This window comes from Monodon monoceros, unplaced genomic scaffold (genome assembly GCF_005190385.1).
Source record: "Monodon monoceros isolate NGI ecotype Baffin Bay Population unplaced genomic scaffold, NGI_Narwhal_1 Super_Scaffold_15, whole genome shotgun sequence".
NCBI lineage: Eukaryota > Metazoa > Chordata > Mammalia > Artiodactyla > Monodontidae > Monodon > Monodon monoceros.
This window is the reverse complement of record NW_021703771.1, coordinates 50,478,611-50,498,651: the sequence shown is the minus strand read 5'-3', so window position 1 is coordinate 50,498,651 and position 20,041 is coordinate 50,478,611. Positions and strand designations below refer to the sequence as shown.

Below are 20,041 nucleotides of genomic sequence, written 5' to 3'. Positions count from 1 at the left end.
TTTTTAATATTCTCCCATAACTGTCCTACATACACACACACACACACACACACGCACGCACACACACATGTGCAGTTTCAAAGCTAGCAGGAGCTGTGGGTAAGATCGGGAAGACTGAATAAGCTAACGCTAGACTGAAGTTAATGGCACTCCTCACCCGCTAGCCCTGGACAGGGATGTTCCAAGTCATTAGCATAGCCTCTCTTTTTGGCAAGATCCCCTAGGTAGGACTGGGCTTCCAAACAGTCAGAGCCAGAATTTGTAGCTGGCAGCAGTTTCTGCCTTCCACATGAATGACCAGAGCTCTCAGAGCTAGCAGATTGGTGGCTGCTAGTAACACTGGACCCTTGAGTCAAAAGAAACGGCCAGCATTAAGTACTGTGAATTGATTACATATTCTTGATTCTTTCACAAGTCCTATTTATTAAGGGCTCTTACAATATCTGGCACTGATTTAGGTACTTTGTGATGGCCCTACATCTGAGTCTTAGGTAGCAATTCAAAGAGCTATTCAATTCTTTGTTACAGCCAAACCCCTTGTCAGCAAGCAACCTCTTGACTACATTATGTACTTTTCAGCAGATGGAGTTTGGGGATTCCTGTGAAATTGTGAAAGCAACAGCACAGAGACTCAGCAGAACAGAGCTAAGGGGGAATAACAGGTAAATACATCCAAAGGGCAACAAACAACAAAGGTAGGGTCAGGATATGTTTAAAAACATCACAAATAAGAGATTCTGGATTCATAAGAGAGTTTGAATTTTTCACTACCAAAGAGTTTTAAGAATGGTAATATTTTATAAGAAAAATATTAAAATAGAGCAACAGAAACCAAAAAATATTAAAAGCATACTGCTTCATTATAAATTCAGTCTAAGCTGTTCTAGGTATTTCCAAACATTTCATGTTTTAATTGGCTTCCCCGGCAGATATCTTAGAGTCAACAAGTCACATCCACTTAATCTTGTATTGATTTTCTAAGATGCTTCCTGTTACTATGACTACCCTAATCAATTAAATTCTTGTAAGATGCAAGACAATTTTCTCTTTCTCTTTTCCTTCCGGCTAAGAATGAATACTTTATTTCCACAAAATATATCTGATGTTGCCTCTTATCTATCAAGGGCCGCACTGTGTTGGTAAAAAAATCTTTTATGCCTTTCATTTAAAAAAAAATGTTTGAAGATTCTGCAAAGAGAAAGCGTACAGAATTGCCTTGGATTGGTATAATGAGTGGCTTACCAATTTGTGGTTGTGAGGATAAAAGTTCTCTTTGGCTAGCAGAAAAGTGCCTTGCCCTTGCCCTTCATCACAGGGAACTGGGAGGTTGGTAGTCACTCAAAGAGACCACTCACTGGGAAGAAGAAAATGGTTCTGCCACTTGGTGTCCAAAAAAGTGCAAGGTCAGCCATTTGTGACTATTTTAGTACTGTACTATCCCAACAAAGAAATTTCACCTGTACTGAAATGTGAGGATTTTTGGCATGGGGGAGGAAAGTTACTTTAACCTGAGGCTACCCATTTTTTCTTAGGCACAGCCCTGGAAACAAGAGAAACAAGGGGGCATGGGAGGCACAAACTATTGGATGTAAAATAAGCTCAAGGATGTATTGTACAACATGAGGAGTATAGCCAATATTTTGTAATAACTGTAAATGGAAAGTAACCTTTAAAATTGTATCATTTTTTTAATTAACAGGAAACCAGAAAAAACAAGATTCAGGAAAGACATTCGTTCTTTGGAATCAGACAACCTGGACTCAAGCCTTGAGGTCAGCTGAGAAAATTCAGGTAAGCATCTTAAACTCCCTGAAGTTTCATTATCTGTCCTACAAAATGGGATCAATATAAGTACCTCTAGGGTAGTCTGGGTGTTCTCTATATCTAAGCCCTCTCCTATGATCCAAGTCAATTCTTCTACCCAACAGATCTTTCCAAAGAAGAAGAGTGACCAGGTCACTTTCCTGCCCCAAAGGTCCCCATGTCTGGAGTACACAGGTCAAACCACACAGCATGCCTTCCTCCAGCCCATAGGGCCAGGTCTCAGCCTGCCCTTCCCAGATCACCTCTGGTCATTTGTTTCAATTCATTTCTCACTCTAGCCATATTGAAACTGATTTATCACATACTTTCAATGCTTTGTAGCTGTCTGTTCAAGGCACCTCCCCCAAAGTTTCCCTGCCCCAAATGCTCTTCCTGTCCTTATTCCCTTAGCAAACTCTTGCTCCTCCCTCAAGGCCAAAGCTATCTCCACAATCACCACCTTTCCAACTGTGCCTGGAGTTTCTCCCAAGAGAAACAAAGATTAATTTTCACCAGGTAAAAAAAAATCTCATGTTTTGTTTGGCTTCCAACGAGAAAAAAATATATTATTTGGCATCTAACATGAAAATATCTAGATGCTATTTAACCACAAAATAAGTGATTTTTAAAAAATGGAATCTGTCTATCTATAATCTGAGCACTAAAAGCAAAATACGATATTTTTCAGATTCCCAAAGTCAATCATCTTTAAGTCTTCACAGCCTAGGTAGTCACTGAATTGTGAGAAAAACAGCACACATCCAGGAAAATTTGCCACTTGAAAAATGAGCTTACCCACATCAATTACTTTGATCATTAGTATCACCTGCGAGGTGTATTATTTCTAATGTAATACTTTAAAATTGGTATAAATGAACAGACTGACATCCAAACAAGTTAAGTAATTTGCCCAAACAAGTTAAGTAATTTGCCCAAATATTTGATATGTGGCAGGGCTGCCATCCAAACCCAGGTCTGTCTGCCCCTATAGCCTGTTTCCATCCTTCAACAGTGTCTCTCTATTGGCCTTCCACTGTGATCACAGGTGGATCTTACAGCAATGGTCTCTGTGTTTTTATCCAAAGTATAAGGTGCTATCTCTAGCTGGAGCAAAATACCTGAGGAAAAAGGGGATTGGTGTATGCAGGTAGAGAGGTTATACAGTCACCTCTGTATAAAGGAAGAGAGATGGGCCCTCTTCAAAACACAGTTACATCCCTTAATAATACACATCATTAAATGTTTCCTCCTTGGCACTAGACCCACTGGTAGCTTTTCTTACTTTTAGTTTAATTCCCTAGGATATTTTTTTGTTTGCCTAAATAAAAGTAACATATTATAGCAGAATGATAGCATGATACAAATTATCACTGAGTTATTAAAAATATTCTCACCTCTTAATTTCCCTGACTGGGTTAATTGGAAGGGGTTTATTATTGTGGTTTTGGTGGTGGTCTTAGTGATGGCGGTAGTTGTGTTTAACAATCTAAAATTGTGCATATGTGTCTTTACTTCAAACACTTTACAGTTTCACGCTAATCTCAAAAAAAAACAGTTTATTCATGCTCTGCGTGAAACATATCAATACACAATAATATTTCTCACATAGTAAGTACAAAATAAAACAGAGTCTTAATTAGAAAAGTCAGAAAACGTTACTTCAGTATGAAAGTAAATATGAAATCACACATGTCACAATGGAACATTTTTAGCACATCTTATATTCTTATTCAGAATCACCATTGTTTATAGATATCGATATAGACATAGACACAGACATAGACATAGATATAGAGCATTTAAAAATTAATTTGAAGTAGAGAAAAAATAGTTTAAAAGTTAGTAACATGTCAAATTTATTCCCAGGAGGATCTCCCTCCTTTTAAGTGGCTTCCCAATTGGCAACCAGGAGGAATCAACCCTGCTTACTCAGTCTGGGTCCTGGGAGCAAGGAAAGGGGATGGGGACAGTGATGGGGAATAGAGATAAGGCAGTTCAGCAGAGGTCCCTGCAGAGAGGGGGACCATTTCCCTGTCTAACACAAGCACAGAGGTTTAATCTGACTGTAGCTCCTGTTGGGCTGACCCTCAGCACTTAAAAAGTCTTGATCGGAGCCAGGGGTAATGGGGAAGTTACCAAACGTGTCCAAGTGGTCAGTTTTTTCCTCCACCGAGGACTTATCATATTACTATTAAATGACTCCATAAAGTGTGTAAATTAGCAAACAGCAAGATATTGAGTCTATCTTTGAGTTCTTTGTTTTTTTCAATTTTTTGGAAATAATATGAGTTCTCCAGTTCTACATATGCTGAAGGCCTAGACTACCCCTCATGCCAGTTAAATTGGGATCACGATTATAAAAGGCTAGGTTACCATTCTGTGTTATGTAATATGGTTGGTGGTGACCAATTTTCTCTATAAAGTGAGGAACACTTTACACGCTGATGGCAGGAGGGCAGAATTAGGACTGATTCTACATGATACACACATTTCCAAGCACTGTGTTTCCCCATGCCCTCCCAACTCTTATTAACTGTCTCTATGGAGTTAAAAAGAAAGTGTAGTTCAAGATAAGGCAGGAGCAAGGCTGACTCAGCAAGAGCAACTCAGGAAACCTGCATCAGGGAAAACCTATCAGAGAAAAGGATCAGTGTGTCTTATTCACTCCAGGGGCAAAACCCAAACTGTGAATTCAATTTGGTTAAGATGTCCTGCTGCTTGGAGAAGTGACCTTTTTTTAGAGGGCCATCATCCTTCAATTTAGGTGCCTATAGACACAGTCAGAAATTACTGTGAAGCAGAGATCTAGATAATTTTGGTTGTTCTACTTAAAAAAAAAAAAAATCTAGCATCCTGAACTAATGAATGACAACGATAAAATTAGTTATTTTGTGATATTTTCAGTGATAAACGTTATAAAAACTAACTGCTGCAAACTTCTAAAAAGCATGTTGAACATACTGAGAATAAATACTGAATAACCTCACTTAAGAATTAAGTTGCAAATCTTTTTAAGAATTTAAATTTTATTCCCTAAATAGTATATATAAAGTAGCATAAAGCCAAGCAGAGAGCAGAAAAAAGACACCTTAAAACTTAAAAAGAAATCGTCGATATTAGGTTTATAACATGCCACTAAATAATAACTGATTTTCCATTTTATAATTCCCAACCAGTTAAATGTCATTCATTGGAAGATGCACCATTCCTCTGTCAACTCCACATCACGGCCCTTCCACAATTAAAAAAAAAAAAAAAAAAGACAAAAAAAAAAAAACCCAATTAATATCTTAGATACCAAAAAACATTGATTGATTGGCTTTCCAACAGTTGTTGGGCAACTAAATGGAACAATGAAGCAAACATTTAGCTAATTAACAACTATACACAGAAAAGGAAAGAAAAACAAACAAACAAAAGCCTAGATAGCTAATAATTAAAATCCAGAAGATGTTGCTTGTTCTGATTATCAAGCTAAAAATCCCAGATCATCACTGGCACTTATAGACATAGTGAGGGCTTAGTGCCAAGTGTCACAAGCTTCCATTCATTAAAAGGCCCACATCTTCTAGCTTTTCTTCTATGATCCTTTGTCCAGTTAGTGTTTGTGCTTGAAAACTAGTTTTTTAAATGTGCTTTTATTATTCCTTAAGTAAGATCTTCTGTTGTTCTACCACAGATAAGCCAAACATGGGAGACTGAGAAACTGGGTAATTTGTAAATCATTACCTGAAGGCCTTCGATAGCCAAGCGCAGCATGCTTGGTGTAAGTTTAGAGGCTTGCTTGAAGGTGAAGTTACTCCAGTCTATGATCAAAACAAATCCATTCACTTGAAGCTCGGGATCTTCAATCATGGCTTCTAAAGAAAGTAAGATGGCACGCAAAATATCCACCAGTGTGTACCTATCGGCAACAGAAAAGGGCTGCATTAAATCTGACAACCACTTGTGTAGAAGCTATAGAAAGTTGTGAAGCATACTAAAAATTCCCTTTTAAACTACATCAGGAATCTTAAGGAAATGATTTTGTTTAAAAATCCTCTTTTAAGATGAAGTTTACTTTATTCGCTATACTCAGGGGACATAGTAGAATTTAACATGCATTCTACCAAAACAAATTCCAATGCTTTTGAAAATACTACAATTTGTTTCCTTTTCCTTTCCTTCCAGGCCTTGCTATGAGTTTGTAAAATCTCATTTCAACAACCCTAAAACTACGCATGGTACTTTTAAATAGCTCAAAGAATGCTCTCAGTAGTACTGACATTTCATATCTCCACATGTGGAAAATTTGAGAATGAGATTTGAAGGAGTTTCATCAATAAACAACACTATACATAAACAGTTATAATTGAAAGGGTCAACAGATTTTAATTGTACTGAGTTTATATCATAAAGATAAAAGAAAATAAAAGACAAAAAGGAAAGGTGGGATGGACAGAAAGAAAGGGAGATCAATGAAAATAAAAGGGAAAATGTACCTGTCTGTTATTACATAGGCCATCCAAATTTAGGGGTCAAGACTTTATCTTTTTCTACCTTGCAACTTAGAACAGTGCCTGGCACACTGTAAAAACCCCATAAATGTTCTTTACTTTCTTCTAAAATGGAACTAGACTAGAGTGCAAAGACACTAATTGTGCATTAAGACACTGCCTCAACGAAGGCAGCGGAAGTAAGAAGAAAAGAAGCCAAATTTGAGAAGTATTTTAGAGGTAAACTTTTTAAAATTTAATAATTAAATGTGAGGGCTAAGATTGAGGGAAGAGTATAAGATGACACACAGATTCTAGCTTCAGTCTGATTAGATGGTAAAAATCTTTCATCAAAATCAATAGTGCAAAAAGAGGATACAGTTGAGGATGGCTGGAAATGTGGAATTTGGAATAGTATCCGTTGTACTTGAGAAACACGTAGTATACCCAGAAAGATATATCAAGTAAACATCTGAAAAAGTAAATTCCAAATTCAGGAGAGAGCTCAAGATTGAAAATTCCAGAATCAAAAGCACACCAATCCTACGTTCAAGGAAGTGGATGAGGTAATGCAATCTGAGCTGAGAAGAAAATGAGATAATTACTCTAAGAGGGAATCCCAGCATTTCAAGAGGGATTAGTAAATTTATGGAAGATGTTAACAATTTTCCGTTTTTAGCAGCCTGCATTTCAAGTTTACTTTTCTGCTCAGACATTCAGATGGAGTTATCTGGGAAAAGCGAGAGAAAGAAATCCTGACCTCAGGGGAGAGGTGGTGTGGGGAGGGGGGTGGATTAGGAGTGGAAATCATTGGGATTCAGTGGAAGCGATGGGCTCACCAGGAAGATGCATGAGACAGTGAGCACATGTGAGGGAGTAGTTCTATTTTGACTTCTAAAAACATTTGGAGGCGAATGGAGAAAGTGTAGTAGTTCAGAAAGGAAGGAATAATTAACAGTGAAACCTCAGGCAATTTCTCACTTTCTCTGGGCCTCATTTCCTCATCTGTAAAATCAGTAGTTTGGAATAGAATCTCTTTAGGGTCCCAGCATTAATCAAGCAAAGGGCGTGGTGTCAGAAGACTTCAAGACGGAATCTCTTCCTGTCCCTCATTAGCTGTATGGCCCTGGACATGTCAATGATTTATCATTCTGAGGTTTAGTTCCCTTAAATGAGAGTATCTATGATTATCTCACTGCATCTCACTGGCAGTGGCAAGGTGGGAGGAGGGGGTATGGGAAGGGAAGTCAAAGACATGATTCAGGTGAAACCATTTGCACAATGCTAGGTATGTAGCATGTGTTCAGTAAACGTTGGTTGGAATACACACATAGCACGCTTTTCACTGTAATGGTAACCACAGACATAGGCAGGGCATGATCAGAACTAAAGAATATTTGCTTGTAAATTTTACTTAAAAATTAACAATAATCTTTAGATAGCTTATTACTACTGTGAAAGGCAAGGATCAAGAGATTATTTTTAAATCTCTGGAAAGTATACAGGGTATTTATAGGCCTAAGGCTACGGCATCCCAAAATACTACAAAAGCACATGAGATAAATTTTTTTGTAGAGCTCTGTTAGCTGTCTTTAAATCTGTGAAATATGAATGACTGAATACCTTTATCTGTCACTTCATGGCTGGCTCATCTCCTTTTTAAACATAATGGCCTAACACAGTATTGTGACCGAAAGCCTATAAGCCTACACAGACTGGAAAGTTGGAGCAGGAAGGCTTTAGTTCTGGTTAAAATTTAGAGCTACCCCCTCTAAAAAAGTATTCACTTTAATTTCTGAAGTTCATAATAATATCACAGTTAAGAAAATTAAAAATTAGAACAATCCAGTTTAGAACTTCCCCCCATTATGATCATTCTTACATTTCCTATAAGAATGACAAATAGCATTAATACCAAACAGCCTTAAGTAAAAGTGGAATCTGAAATCGGCTTTGGAAGAACGTTGCACTGTATGTATGAAGAATAAACCATGGCACCAGTAGGGCTGAAAACAAGAGGCAATTTGTTTTAAGTAACACATTTTAAGTTTGGTTTTTCCAAAACTGTGTCAAATCAAGAGAGAAACTTATATACATATCATTATTCCAAAGGAAAGGAAATAAGGCAAATCCCAGCATCATCAATAGAGAAAAGCAGGTTTGCAAAGTTTTCAAGGGTAAATCTAACAATGGTTTTTTTAATTTAATATCTTCTTCCAAAAAGAGAATTAAGTGATTTTTATATAAATTATACTAATGTATAAGTTTAATAAAAGAAACATAAAAACATCCTAGCTAACTGAATTCAAAGGGCAGGTCAAAACCACTCTTGAGGGCTTCCCTGGTGGCGCAGTGGTTGGGATTCCACCTGCCGGTGTGGAGGACACGGGTTCGAGCCCTGGTCTGGGAGGATCCCACGTGCCGCGGAGCGGCTGAGCCCGTGCGCCGCAAGTACTGAGCCTGCACTCTAGAGCCCACAAGCCACAACTGCTGAAGCCCGCGCACCTGGAGCCTGTGCTCTGCAGCGGAGAAGCCACCGCAACGAGAAACCCGCGCACTGCAGCGAAAAGTGGCCCCCGCTCGCCGCGGCTAGAGAAAGCCCGCATGCAGCAGCGAAGACCCAAGCCAGCCAAAAATTAATTAATTAATTAATTTTTTTAAAAAAATCGCTTCCCTGGTGGCTCAGTGGTTGAGAGTCCGCCTGCCGATGCAGGGGACGCGGGTTCGTGCCCCGGTCCGGGAAGATCCCACATGCCGCGGAGCGGCTAGGCCCGTGAGCCATGGCCGCTGAGCCTGCGCGTCCGGAGCCTGTTGCTCCGCAACGGGAGAGGCCACAACAGTGAGAGGCCCGCGTACCGCAAAAAACAAACAAACAAAAAAAAAAACCACTCTTGACACTCCAATCCTCTTACTACCATTAGCAGCTCAGCAGGTTATTCCTAAGCAGAACATTATTACATGAGACCTTGCCAAAGTCTGCAAAGTATCTTCCAAAGAAATGGAGCATTTTATGAATTTTCTGTCTTCAGGAATCCTGCTTTCATTATTCTCTTTGAAACTATTTCTGAACTGTTGTATTTTACAAATTAGACGTCACTACAATAAGTATTTCACAAGCTCATGTTTGGGGTTTACACCCCAATTATAGTAGCTCTACCATTGCTATTCTTCCCTTCTATGTTGAAAGAAAGCCATAAACAATAAACTAGCCCATTAATGGAGCTCTTGGCTCCTGACTGTGCTTCCCAAAGCAGCATTAGGTAAAGCCTGAACCTGAAATCAACTTGGAGAGGATGAAATAATGACACCAGTACACCTGGGACTATGTAGACCACTGCTCTTGAAGGAAGTCAAAGCTGCTATAATATGTAAAAAAAAAAAAAAAAAAAAATTCTCCTATTTAGTACCAGTGTGATCAAGAGCAGGGAAGCTTCTTCTCCTGCCTCTGGCCTTACAAGGTTTTGGGGAGCTACCTAGCCTATGCTTCTCTCCTGGGGTTCACAACGTCTTATCCCCTACTAGAGCTTACAATCAGTGCAAAGAGCAACTTAAATCACAAACAGGCCATTTCCTTCCTACTCTCCAGCCCTTTCTTTTAGCCTGACAAGGAAAAACTGGCATCTTGGCATCACACTGAGCAGCACAAGAGCAAGCAGCTTCCCCTCTGTCACTAAATCAATCAGCCATTATTAAATTCTTCATTAAGGCTGCCCCCAACCCTCAGTTTTCATTATGCCACATTTTCTAATGTCTGAAGCACTTTGTGTTAGAAAGGTGCCAGGGGAAGAGACAAAGGAGAAGAATTACTTTTATTAATGCCTCAGAGTATCATTAGTGCTAAAGTCAATGAATTCACCAAGGTATTTTATATTACTGAGTGGTAATAATAATATCTCTATCTGTGTAATCGTTTAAGATTTCCAAAGCAATTTCAAACACATTATCTTAATCTCAAAATAAGCCCAAAGTCTCTGTGCCTGACTTAGTTCCTATTATTTTGGAGATGAGGACACAGATGAGGTCTCAGAGAATTTAGACAGTTTGTCCAAAATCACTATGGGAGTAAAACTGGAAGCCTAGATGAGAAGCTGGGTCTTTCTGACACCCCAGTGCTCTCCACTCCTTATGGTGCCTAGACCTAGAACCGAGTTTGATGAATAGCTGTTCTGCTTTCTCATGTCTCAGTGGCATACTGTGTGTCAGAAGATGGATCAGAAAGTCGATACCAACATGGCGCCAGGCCAGTTACCAGGTTAGCTCCAACCTGGTCCCAGCAAGGGGCTTTGGCGGAAGAAAAGTAACAAGACATTTGTAAAAGTCAGGATGGGAACAGGCTAAGTCTACAAACCTTGGAGGAAATATGAAATCCAAAATAATTAAGTGTCTGGTTTGTATCCCTAGGCACAGATTAGTTGTCTCAGTCTTGCTTTAATTTTACTGCTGTGGAAATGTAGGTGCGTAAGGACAAAAGAATTCTTGTAAATGAAACATCTAGAAGAAAAATGTAATTCTTTGGGGGAAAAAAAGGTTAAAAAGTGTGCACGGGCTGCCGCCAAAATAAAATGAAATGAAATAAAACAAAGTTGTGCTGGAAAAATGCAAACATTGAAAAGGCAACTCTTCCTCAGAGCAGAATAAGTGTCTGCTTAGCTGCTTAATGCAATCTTTGCCTTCCGAATATTTATTCTACCAACTTAAATTTCTGTGCCTAATGGTCTACGTTCTGATGTTTAATCAAGATTTCCTAAAACATAGATGGATTTTTTAATTATCAGAGCTTGCTTTTTATGTAATTATATTTAATTGTCTTTTCCCAGATTTATGTTGGTTAACTACCTGTACACACAAAACAAGTTTGAACAATTCACTTACTAGCTGTGAGGTTATGGGTGGAATAATTGCTCTGTGCCTCAGTTTCCGCATCTGCAAAATGTGGGTATTAACAGAACCTATCTTGTATGTATGTGATAAAGATTTAATAAATTAATGTTTATAAAGTGCTTAGAATAGTGCCTGACACATAGCATATGCTATAAAAGTGTTTCAACATGAATGAATGAATTAAATAATTAATTAAAATGAAAAAATAAAAGGTTGAATTACATTACCCGAGCAGGTGATTTTCTTTCTATACAACACTGAGCAGCCTGCTGCCCCTGCCCTGAACTTCCAGCACTGACAAGCAATACCCTCATTTAGCACTTAATGACCTCTCTGGAGTTATTTAGCTTTTTGTGTTTTTTCTTCCCGGAGAGGTTGTATGTTCCTTGATGGTACAAAGAATGTGTCATGTGTCTTTTTTTGCACCTAGCACCTATTAAATGTCCACGTATGTAGCAAATGCTGGAAAAAAGTATACTTTTTAAAACATTGATTTGAATCAAGTACTATTCTATTCACTCATTTTACTCGATGTTGTAAGGACCCAACCAACATACGGGGACATCTTTTCCCTCATGTCAATAGTGCCACTTACTATGTTAATGAAATGTACGTACCTGCATTCAATGATGTAAAAGAATTCAATCTTTTTCCCAGAATGGAGGAAATATAGTAATTTACTAAGTATAATTTAATAATTTATTAATTGTTGGCTCATGTTTTAAAATATCTTTACACATTTTTTGAGACATCCTTTTAGAGCACTTTAGTAACATCAAATCTGTTGCTTCTTTTCAACTTTGTTTAAAGTTGCATATTTGAAACATGAAAATAGCCTGGTTTGGGCCAGACCCAATCAACATCCTGCTGAAGTTTGGAACTCTTGGTCACTGCTGTTATTTCAGGATTATTTCACTAATTACTGCATAATTACCCTAATTTTTAGAGACTGTCCTATTTTTTTTAAGAGATTTGTCCCAATATTTCGCTAACATTTCTCAGGACAATTTTTTTTCTCTCCCATTTTCCATGGTATGAACCAAGGGCATATTTTGAAGTAAGCTGCAGTTCCCAGAGTATTTGTTTAAAGAGCAGCCCTATAAGGAAGCAATACAGAAGCCCTGCTGGGACAGAAACCCCATGGAACCCACACCTGCATTCCTAGTATTGACCTAATCTCAAAATCAGCCGTAATACAGCATAGCAGTGCCTCTAGGCTTTCGAAGGTAAGGATTCCCGACCCTGCCAGGATATATGACACCAAGAAAAAAAAGTTGAGAAAAATTTAAATATTTTAATAAACAGAGCCAAGAAGACTTGAAAAATCAGTCCAAAAAATTAAGCCTCTTTTTTGGCTTGTTTTTTGTTTTTAAAATTATCAAGTAAGAGTGTTTCTCCCTAATTAACTAGTTAATTGCCCTTGTCTGTTTTACTCTATTTCTAATCATTTTATTTTATTTTATATTTTATTTTATTTTATTTTAGTGCACTTCCACAGAAGAGTAAAGCTTTGTGGCTGAGAATAAAGCAAATATGTATAGTCTATGGCTATTATTTAAAAATTTTAAGCTACCATCATCATAACCTTCTTTCATTTGAAGGTTGGCCACATTATTTTAATAAATGAGAGCATAGTCATAATTAAAACTGAAGCTTCAAGTAGCTGGCCATTTGTATAATATTTTCCTTTGTATGAAAAAGCCACACGATAGGAACGAACAAACTGACAACAGTACATTTTTTAGGCAAATTCCAGGATAAGTTAGAGGATCATAGCATTGTCTCACCAATCAGTCTTTGAGCCGTTTCAGAGTTTCAGTACTATAAGTGATAATCAATATCCATTATGACAAGCCAAACATGGTACAAGACGGTCAGTACTTTCTGAATTGCCACTATATTAGAATCATTTTAACTTGGCTGTATTTAATTGTTTTCTAATGGCTGTTAATCAGATTCCAGATAAATTGTTCGTTTACAATTGGTTGTTTGTGGTACTAAGTATAGAGAAGTCATATATAAGTCTAAGAAGGTAAAATATCACTTGCAGGCTAACTGACAAATTACAGGCCACATATCAGAATACATGTCATCGTTATGTTTCAGGTAACACAGTTTACTCATGAATATTCCCAATAATTACATGACAGTGAATTTCGACTTCTCACATACCTGCTCTCACGCGGTAGGGTCTAGACCACAATCTACTTTCGTTCCAAACTTCCTTTTCTTAAGGTAGTATAATCTATTCTAGCTTCTTGGTACATTATCATCACACTCTGTTGATGAAATCAGGTGAGCAATTTGAAGGTATTTCCTGAGTCCTAAGCAGGGCACTGTCACTCAGGAAAGCAAGATAGCATGTAATATATGGAGGACTACTGCATCACAGTGCTGCAGGGTAACAATCCGTTTGTTTTTAATTTTGTGGAATTTACTTTTGTTTTCAGAAATTATGTTAGACGATTTGAAAAAAAAAAAAGATAAAATTGTGTGAATCTTTGCCAAGGATAGCCTGCTCAATAAACGTAACAAATCATCTGAAACCTGTTCTATGTTTTTTTATAAAAGAACCACAGACCACACTGAAAGTCATTTTGACATTTCAGTATTTCAAATATTTTTTTAGCTGTATTACAAGGTGGGTACACTGTAAATATTATACCTCAGTCTCCTGAAGATTCCATATTTCTTGTAAAGGCTTTGGAAACGGTCAGGTTACTTGCAATAACCTGAAACTGACCTGCACTATACTGCAATAGGAAGAGACACGATTTTATTTATAGTCACCATCTCACACACATTTACTGTTTCCAGTCTCCTGAGAAGCACAGAAAACTGTCCTAAAAATTCAATATAGGAGAAAGTATATATAGATAACTTCCTGCTTAGAATTCTTTTTTAAAAAAATGCATAACTCAATTCAACTCAACAAACATTTACCGAACATTAACTCTAGTTCAGGTGCTGTTATAATAACATGAGGCTTAGTATTTTTTTGTTATACAAAACTCTTTACAAAGTTTTTCAAAATTCACAAAAAATCTTGATATTCCCTTTGGGAAGTTGGAAATAACCTGTTATCCAAATAAAGGGGGACATTTTCTTCTACCTCATTTCTGGAATTTCCCTGTGCAATCCTGGACAATTCCCACCTATTCTTTCTTAAAACAATGCTATTGTGTCTCTTTAGTTATTTATTTTTTTTTGTGGTACGCGGGCCTCTCACCGTTGTGGCCTCTCCCGTTGTGGAGCACAGGCTCCGGACACGCAGACTCAGTGGCCATGGCTCACGGGCCCAGCCGCTCCGCGGCAGGTGGGATCTTCCCGGACCGGGGCACAAACCCATGTCCCCTGCATCGGCAGGCGGACTCTCAACCACTGCACCACCAGGGAAGCCCTATTTTGTCTCTTTTAATAGTGTTTTTTTTGGTTTTGTTTTTGTTTTTTTAGTTGTTGAAAGCCAGGTAATTCACTGAACAGCTCTAGAAGGTGGTTAGAATTATGTTCAGATGTGCAGTCTTCTGCAGGGACCCAGATTGTTTGGACTGGTGGGATCAGAGCAGGAAGGTGAGAACACCTCACTCACAGAACAGGGGAGGGATGAGGAGTAAAAGAATTTGGCACATGGCATATCCAGCTAACAGAGCAATCGTAAGGTAAACACCTAGGGAAGGTGGCAGAGACTTCTGTAGGAGTCAAGTCAGATAAGCCTTGAAAATGTACAGTGGAGGAAGGAAGGGGATTCAGGCCAAAGGCAGGAAAAGAGCTGGTGACACTCTGGGCACTGTCAGAAAGGCAGTTGTCCTGCTGGTTTCCGAGCAGGGTAGAGACAGTTCTTAGGCACATCTCCCAAGGATAAAGGTTTACAGAGGATGCCAAGAGGGGGGACCTGCTTATCCACTAGTCCTTGTATATGTACATGTAGATATGGGATAGGGGGTCACAGGCAGGGAAAAGGAGGGAGGGACTTTTTAAAAAAAATATAGGAGGAGGAAACTCAACTGAATTTTAGTTAAGCTCCAAATAAATTGTATACCTTTTGATCTTGAAGTACTAAAACTTCTTGATCATACCTGTTCATTTCAAACCACAGAAATTGAATTCACAATTATTAGTCTATAGGCCCTGTAAGGTATTTTTACAGGACATGGCTTTTCATTTTTAATGTCACATGTACAAAGTTTTAATATTTAAGATTTTGTGTAGATTTAAAGAAATAGTTCTACATATCAATTAATAAGTCCCCTCCCATTGTAAATTTCCAGGGAGATATATTTTGATTACTAGTAACTTAGCCTTTACATGAAAACATGAGATAGACAACTAAAACATAGTTTCTTTAGTAAGTCCAAAATAATCACCTTTCCACATACGTGAGAACTACAAGTGGCTTTCATCTTAATTAGGTTTATAAATCAATGTCAATATTAGCTCACTTATAGAAATAAATGAAAATAGGTTTGATGTATGTTCATGTCTCCCTAAGGGCAATCTGCTTCCCTAATGATATCTTTAACAGACTTTGAGACATATTTAAATATACAATTTCCATAGCACCCATTTCATGGCAACTCAATAAACTAAGTTCCAGTCTAACTCATGAAATACTAGGTTCTTTCTTGAATAAAATTTTTCTGCTTCGATATACACAATAATTGGTTTGCATAACCCTACAATGTACTTCTTAGATGAAACAAAAACTTTTTAAAGAGAAATTGTGGTCAAAGGATGGCATTTCATGAGCCTTTAAACTTTGCTACCTGATAAAGAGTACAGTAAAATCTCTATAATTAACCAAAATAAGAGACAGAAAGAGAGCTCCATTCCCCTCAATGGCTAACTCTATGAGTTTCTTAGCTTTATGATTCTTCAGGTAGTAGTTTACCTTTATATTTACCTAAAAAATAATTGTAGTTCTCAACGTAGAATTACAGGGAAAAGGAGACCAACTGAAGGGTTAAACGCCTGTTAAAAATATTAATTTGCATTCTAAAATCCCAAGACTCTGAGAAGACTATCTTGAGACCTATAAGATCCATAAGATTTCTCAGTAACTGTAAAAGTCTTTTAAAGTTGCTCCAGAGATGGTTTAAACTAACCAGATGCATCAGAAATCACCATTCACCACACTAAAAATACAACAATGTTTTAACAACAAGCTTCTTATGATTCATAATTCTGGTAACGCTTTTAAGTTCCATGACATTTATTTAACTTCAAACTTAATTGAAACTACCTTACACAAAGGTCTTTTATAATTTCTTATATCTTTCAATCTGAGAAAATAATTCCTCCAACTGAGGAAGTAGAAGAGTCATTGTCTGTTTTTTTTCTATTGTAATGTTGATGAAGTAAGAATATTAGTTCTCCTCCATTAAAAAGCCAGAGAGCTCAGAAAGTCTACCAACTGACAGATCTGAACATTTTTCACTTCCTTCCAAATGATGAAAAATCACATCAGACAGGAAACACATTCTTTAGATTAGTGACAGGTGTAGAACAAGCACACAAGTCAGCCTTTATTTTCAGGGTCGGCAGCATGCTCAGCAACAGAGGGGACAACTCTTCCTTTTTATTGAAGTGACACACATTATTTTATTCCTTCATCTACACATCACCAAGCAGAAAAGTTTCCAAGCAATAAAACTACTTGATCTTGGTTGAATGCCAGGGTAGTCTTAAAAAAATAAAACCGCAGTACTAAAGAGAGAGAGGAGGGGGAAGTGGTGGAGGACGATGATGGTGATGAATCCAGTTTAAGAATTTCTTTAGGAAAAAAAAAAAAAAGAATTTCTTTAGGAGGAAGGAGGGAAAGTTGTCTCCATTCTCATACTCATTTCTCCACAGAACAGTAAACTTATTTAGGAGTTGAAAAAATTAGCAGCTTTATTTAGAAGCTGAATGACTGAGATTATACAGCACAATAATATGGTTCATGAAGCACCTAACACTGCAGTAGAAAACGGGTGCTAGTGAAGTAAGAGTTTCAAAGGTAAAGATAAAAGTCCCACCCCCCTCCCAGGGTGCCCACCAAAAACGCATTTCTTCGTTCCAGTTTCTCTTCCCACCCACCCCACCCACCCACCCCGAGCCAAATAAACAGTAACGTCAAAGCTGTAAAGCTATGACACTACTCAAGATAAATTCTGGAAAATGGGAGAGTAAACGAAGCCCTAATACAAGTTTGGATTTAGGACTTACCTGCTCTGATCCCAGTTGGCAGCGAAAAGGACTAGAATCTTCCTGCCATAGTGGTCCAGATTAGCTAGGCCCCCAGGGAAGCCATCCTTCAGTGCCTGCTTGATGCCCGGATCAGTGGCCTTGAAGCTTTTGAACATGTCCAGGTTCTGCTGCCGGTACTCAAAGTACTGGGCCAGGAGGCGGAAAGCCTCGAAGTGATGAAACTTCCTGGCCCGTAAGAAGCGTAAGATGAAGGCATCATCTGTGCGGAGAAAGCCAATGTCCGGCCTAGTGATGACCATATCCCTCACCTCCTGGATGTCCTGGTGCAGTGTGTCTGGGTTCTCATTGAGCTCCAGGCGGGCTTTCTCCAGGGTCTCAGGAGAGAGACCAGCCTGTAAATGAGTCATTGTTCTGCTTGTTCCTGAGCCCTGCCTTTCTCTTGCTGGCTGTCCCACTGCACCGCTGGCCCTGGTCACTACCACACACCGGCCTCCAGACCTCGCTGCTGCCTGCTTCCTCTTCTTTACAGGAAACGATTTGTCTTGGTGTCCAGTCAAGTACCCTGTTGCTACTGCTTCCCCACACCTTTTCTATGAAGGATATAAACTTCTTTGCCCACCCCCTAAAAACAATGTCCCACTTTAGTTCCCTTGTCCCTTTCCTTTAAAGAGATGTGGACCTCTGGCGGCCCAGCACTCCTCTTCTTGTCCTTTCTCTCTCCTAACAAAACACCCCTAACTGCACCCCGCACAGGTGGTGCTGATCTTGGTGCTGTCCTCTTCTCTTCCGAGATGTAACAGAAACAGCCCCCATGCACATCTCAGCCCCAGCACTGTGATGCTTCTGCGGTCCCTACTGAAGGATGCTCCTGCCAGGGATAACGATGGAAATTCTGATTAATAATAAGGCGGCTCTTCAGCGCGGAGCTCAGGGCGGGGGAGAGAGCGTCTTTGCCAGAAGGAAAAAGAGAGAAAGAAAAAGAGGGGGGAAGGAGCTTATTCCTCCTTCTACTTATTCAAAGATGCTATTTCTAAGACATTTGTGGGATTCCATTTAAAATGACTGTGATCCAGTTAGGCGGAGGCTCTGCAGATAGCGCACCTTCCCTCCTCCCCTCCTGGATGCACCGTGATCTCATAAGGCACCAGAAGGGGTTTTGGTGGCGTTGGCACCAGCGTGGGCTCCCCCCTCAAGCCCACCCCCAACTTCTGCCTTCCTCTAGCCCTTTATTTCAACGGACTTGCTGCGGAGAGGTTGGGGGGAGGGATCTCGCCGGGAAGGTACATTGCAAAGGCAGGGTTGGGGGAGGAGAGGGTGGGAAAAAGGAGTGGAGGATAAAACCTTTTCTATAATACCCCAAAGCGAGAGAGAAGAAAGAGCAGCGGGCTCCTACCAGCAAACCCGGAGGCGGGGACGCTAAGCAAGGCGGCCCTCCCTGGCATCCATCGGCCGCGGCTTCGGAGGCGGCGGCGGCGATAGCAGCATCAGCCCCTCTCGGTGGGTTGGAGCGAGCAGAGAAGAGGGACGGCAGCTGGGACCCGGGCAGAAGACGCTCTGGGGAGCAGCCCTGACCACATCGTCCTCTCCCCGCAGGAGGGGTGGGGGGAGCAGAGTTAGGGCCACCGGTGCCCCAGGTTCTCGCCCGGCCCTGCCATTCTCGCCTTCGGGAGAGGAGAAGGAAGGGAGCGAGAATCGAACGCCTGGATGGAGAAGGCCACGCGGGTAGCCGCCGCCTTTGTGCGCCCGGAGCCGCCGGGACCGTGGGCGCGGCGGGGCGGCGGCTGCGGGGCGCGGGCCTCACCCTGGGCGCTGCCCAGCGGCCGCAGTCGGGCGCGCCCCTCCGGGCTGCTGCTGCTGCGGCGGCGGCGGCTGCGGCTGCCGCTGCTCAAAGAGGACGCGGCTCAGCCTAACTCCTCTCTAATTATCCCAGCACAGATCTCGCTGCGACGTAAGCACTCACTCAGCTCGCGCACGCCCTCGGCTGCTCTCTCCCTGACTCGTTTGGGTAGGATCGCAGTTTCCGTGGCATTCAGATATCCCGAGCCCCAAGTTGAGCCGGCTCCTAGTCCCCACTGCCGGGATGGCCGCTCGGGCGGACATGGCCTGGCCGGGCGGAGCAGCGACGCCTTGCAGCCTCCCCACGCCCCGCTCTCACCCTTTGTGTGCGAGACCCCGGCGCTGCCCGGCGGCGAGGAGCTGTAGCAGATGGTAATTCACAGTGACACACATTTTCTAGTTCCGGTAGGAGGTAATTTTTTGATGTGGAAGGAGTACGGAAACATTGTGTCCTTTCCACATTTTGTTGTTGACAGAAAGGTTGAATTTGGTAAAGAAGACCAGAGTGGTTCCAAAGCATTGTGCTGATGATTCAGTCCCCGGAGGAACTTATATGGATAGAATTTCGACCATAAACTCTGGCTGCTAAATTCCTGTTGAAGAGGATGGAAATGAGCACGGGGTGGGGTGGGGGCGTGGGTGGGACCAGTTCTCAGAGGAAGGAAAAACAGGCGCTCCTTGACTTCCTTCTCATCTCATAATAAAACACACATTTCTGGAGATGCATATGATGGTTCCCTCCGTTTTATACATCTGTACACAAGAATCATCATAAATGAGCAGAAGTCTTTGAGCTTGAGATGACTGTCTACGGGTTTGAGAAAAAGCAATGTTTTCTATTTTCAAAGGACAGCATGTTA

At 40.3% G+C, this 20,041-nt stretch overlaps 1 protein-coding gene across 1 annotated transcript in view; it reads right to left on the bottom strand.

Annotated features, from left to right (window-relative positions):
• The window catches only part of CLVS2 (clavesin 2), a 65,917-nt gene extending 46,886 nt beyond the window's left edge, over positions 1 to 19,031 (bottom strand). The window contains exons 1-3 of the mRNA XM_029224146.1: positions 18,739 to 19,031; positions 17,364 to 18,293; positions 5,533 to 5,707 (exon numbers count right to left, since the gene is read on the bottom strand). Of these exons, the coding sequence (XP_029079979.1) occupies positions 5,533 to 5,707; positions 17,364 to 17,752 (564 nt within the window). The 5' untranslated portion in view covers positions 17,753 to 18,293; positions 18,739 to 19,031. The remainder of the gene's footprint in view (positions 1 to 5,532; positions 5,708 to 17,363; positions 18,294 to 18,738) is intronic.
• Positions 19,032 to 20,041: the final 1,010 nt, after the last annotated feature.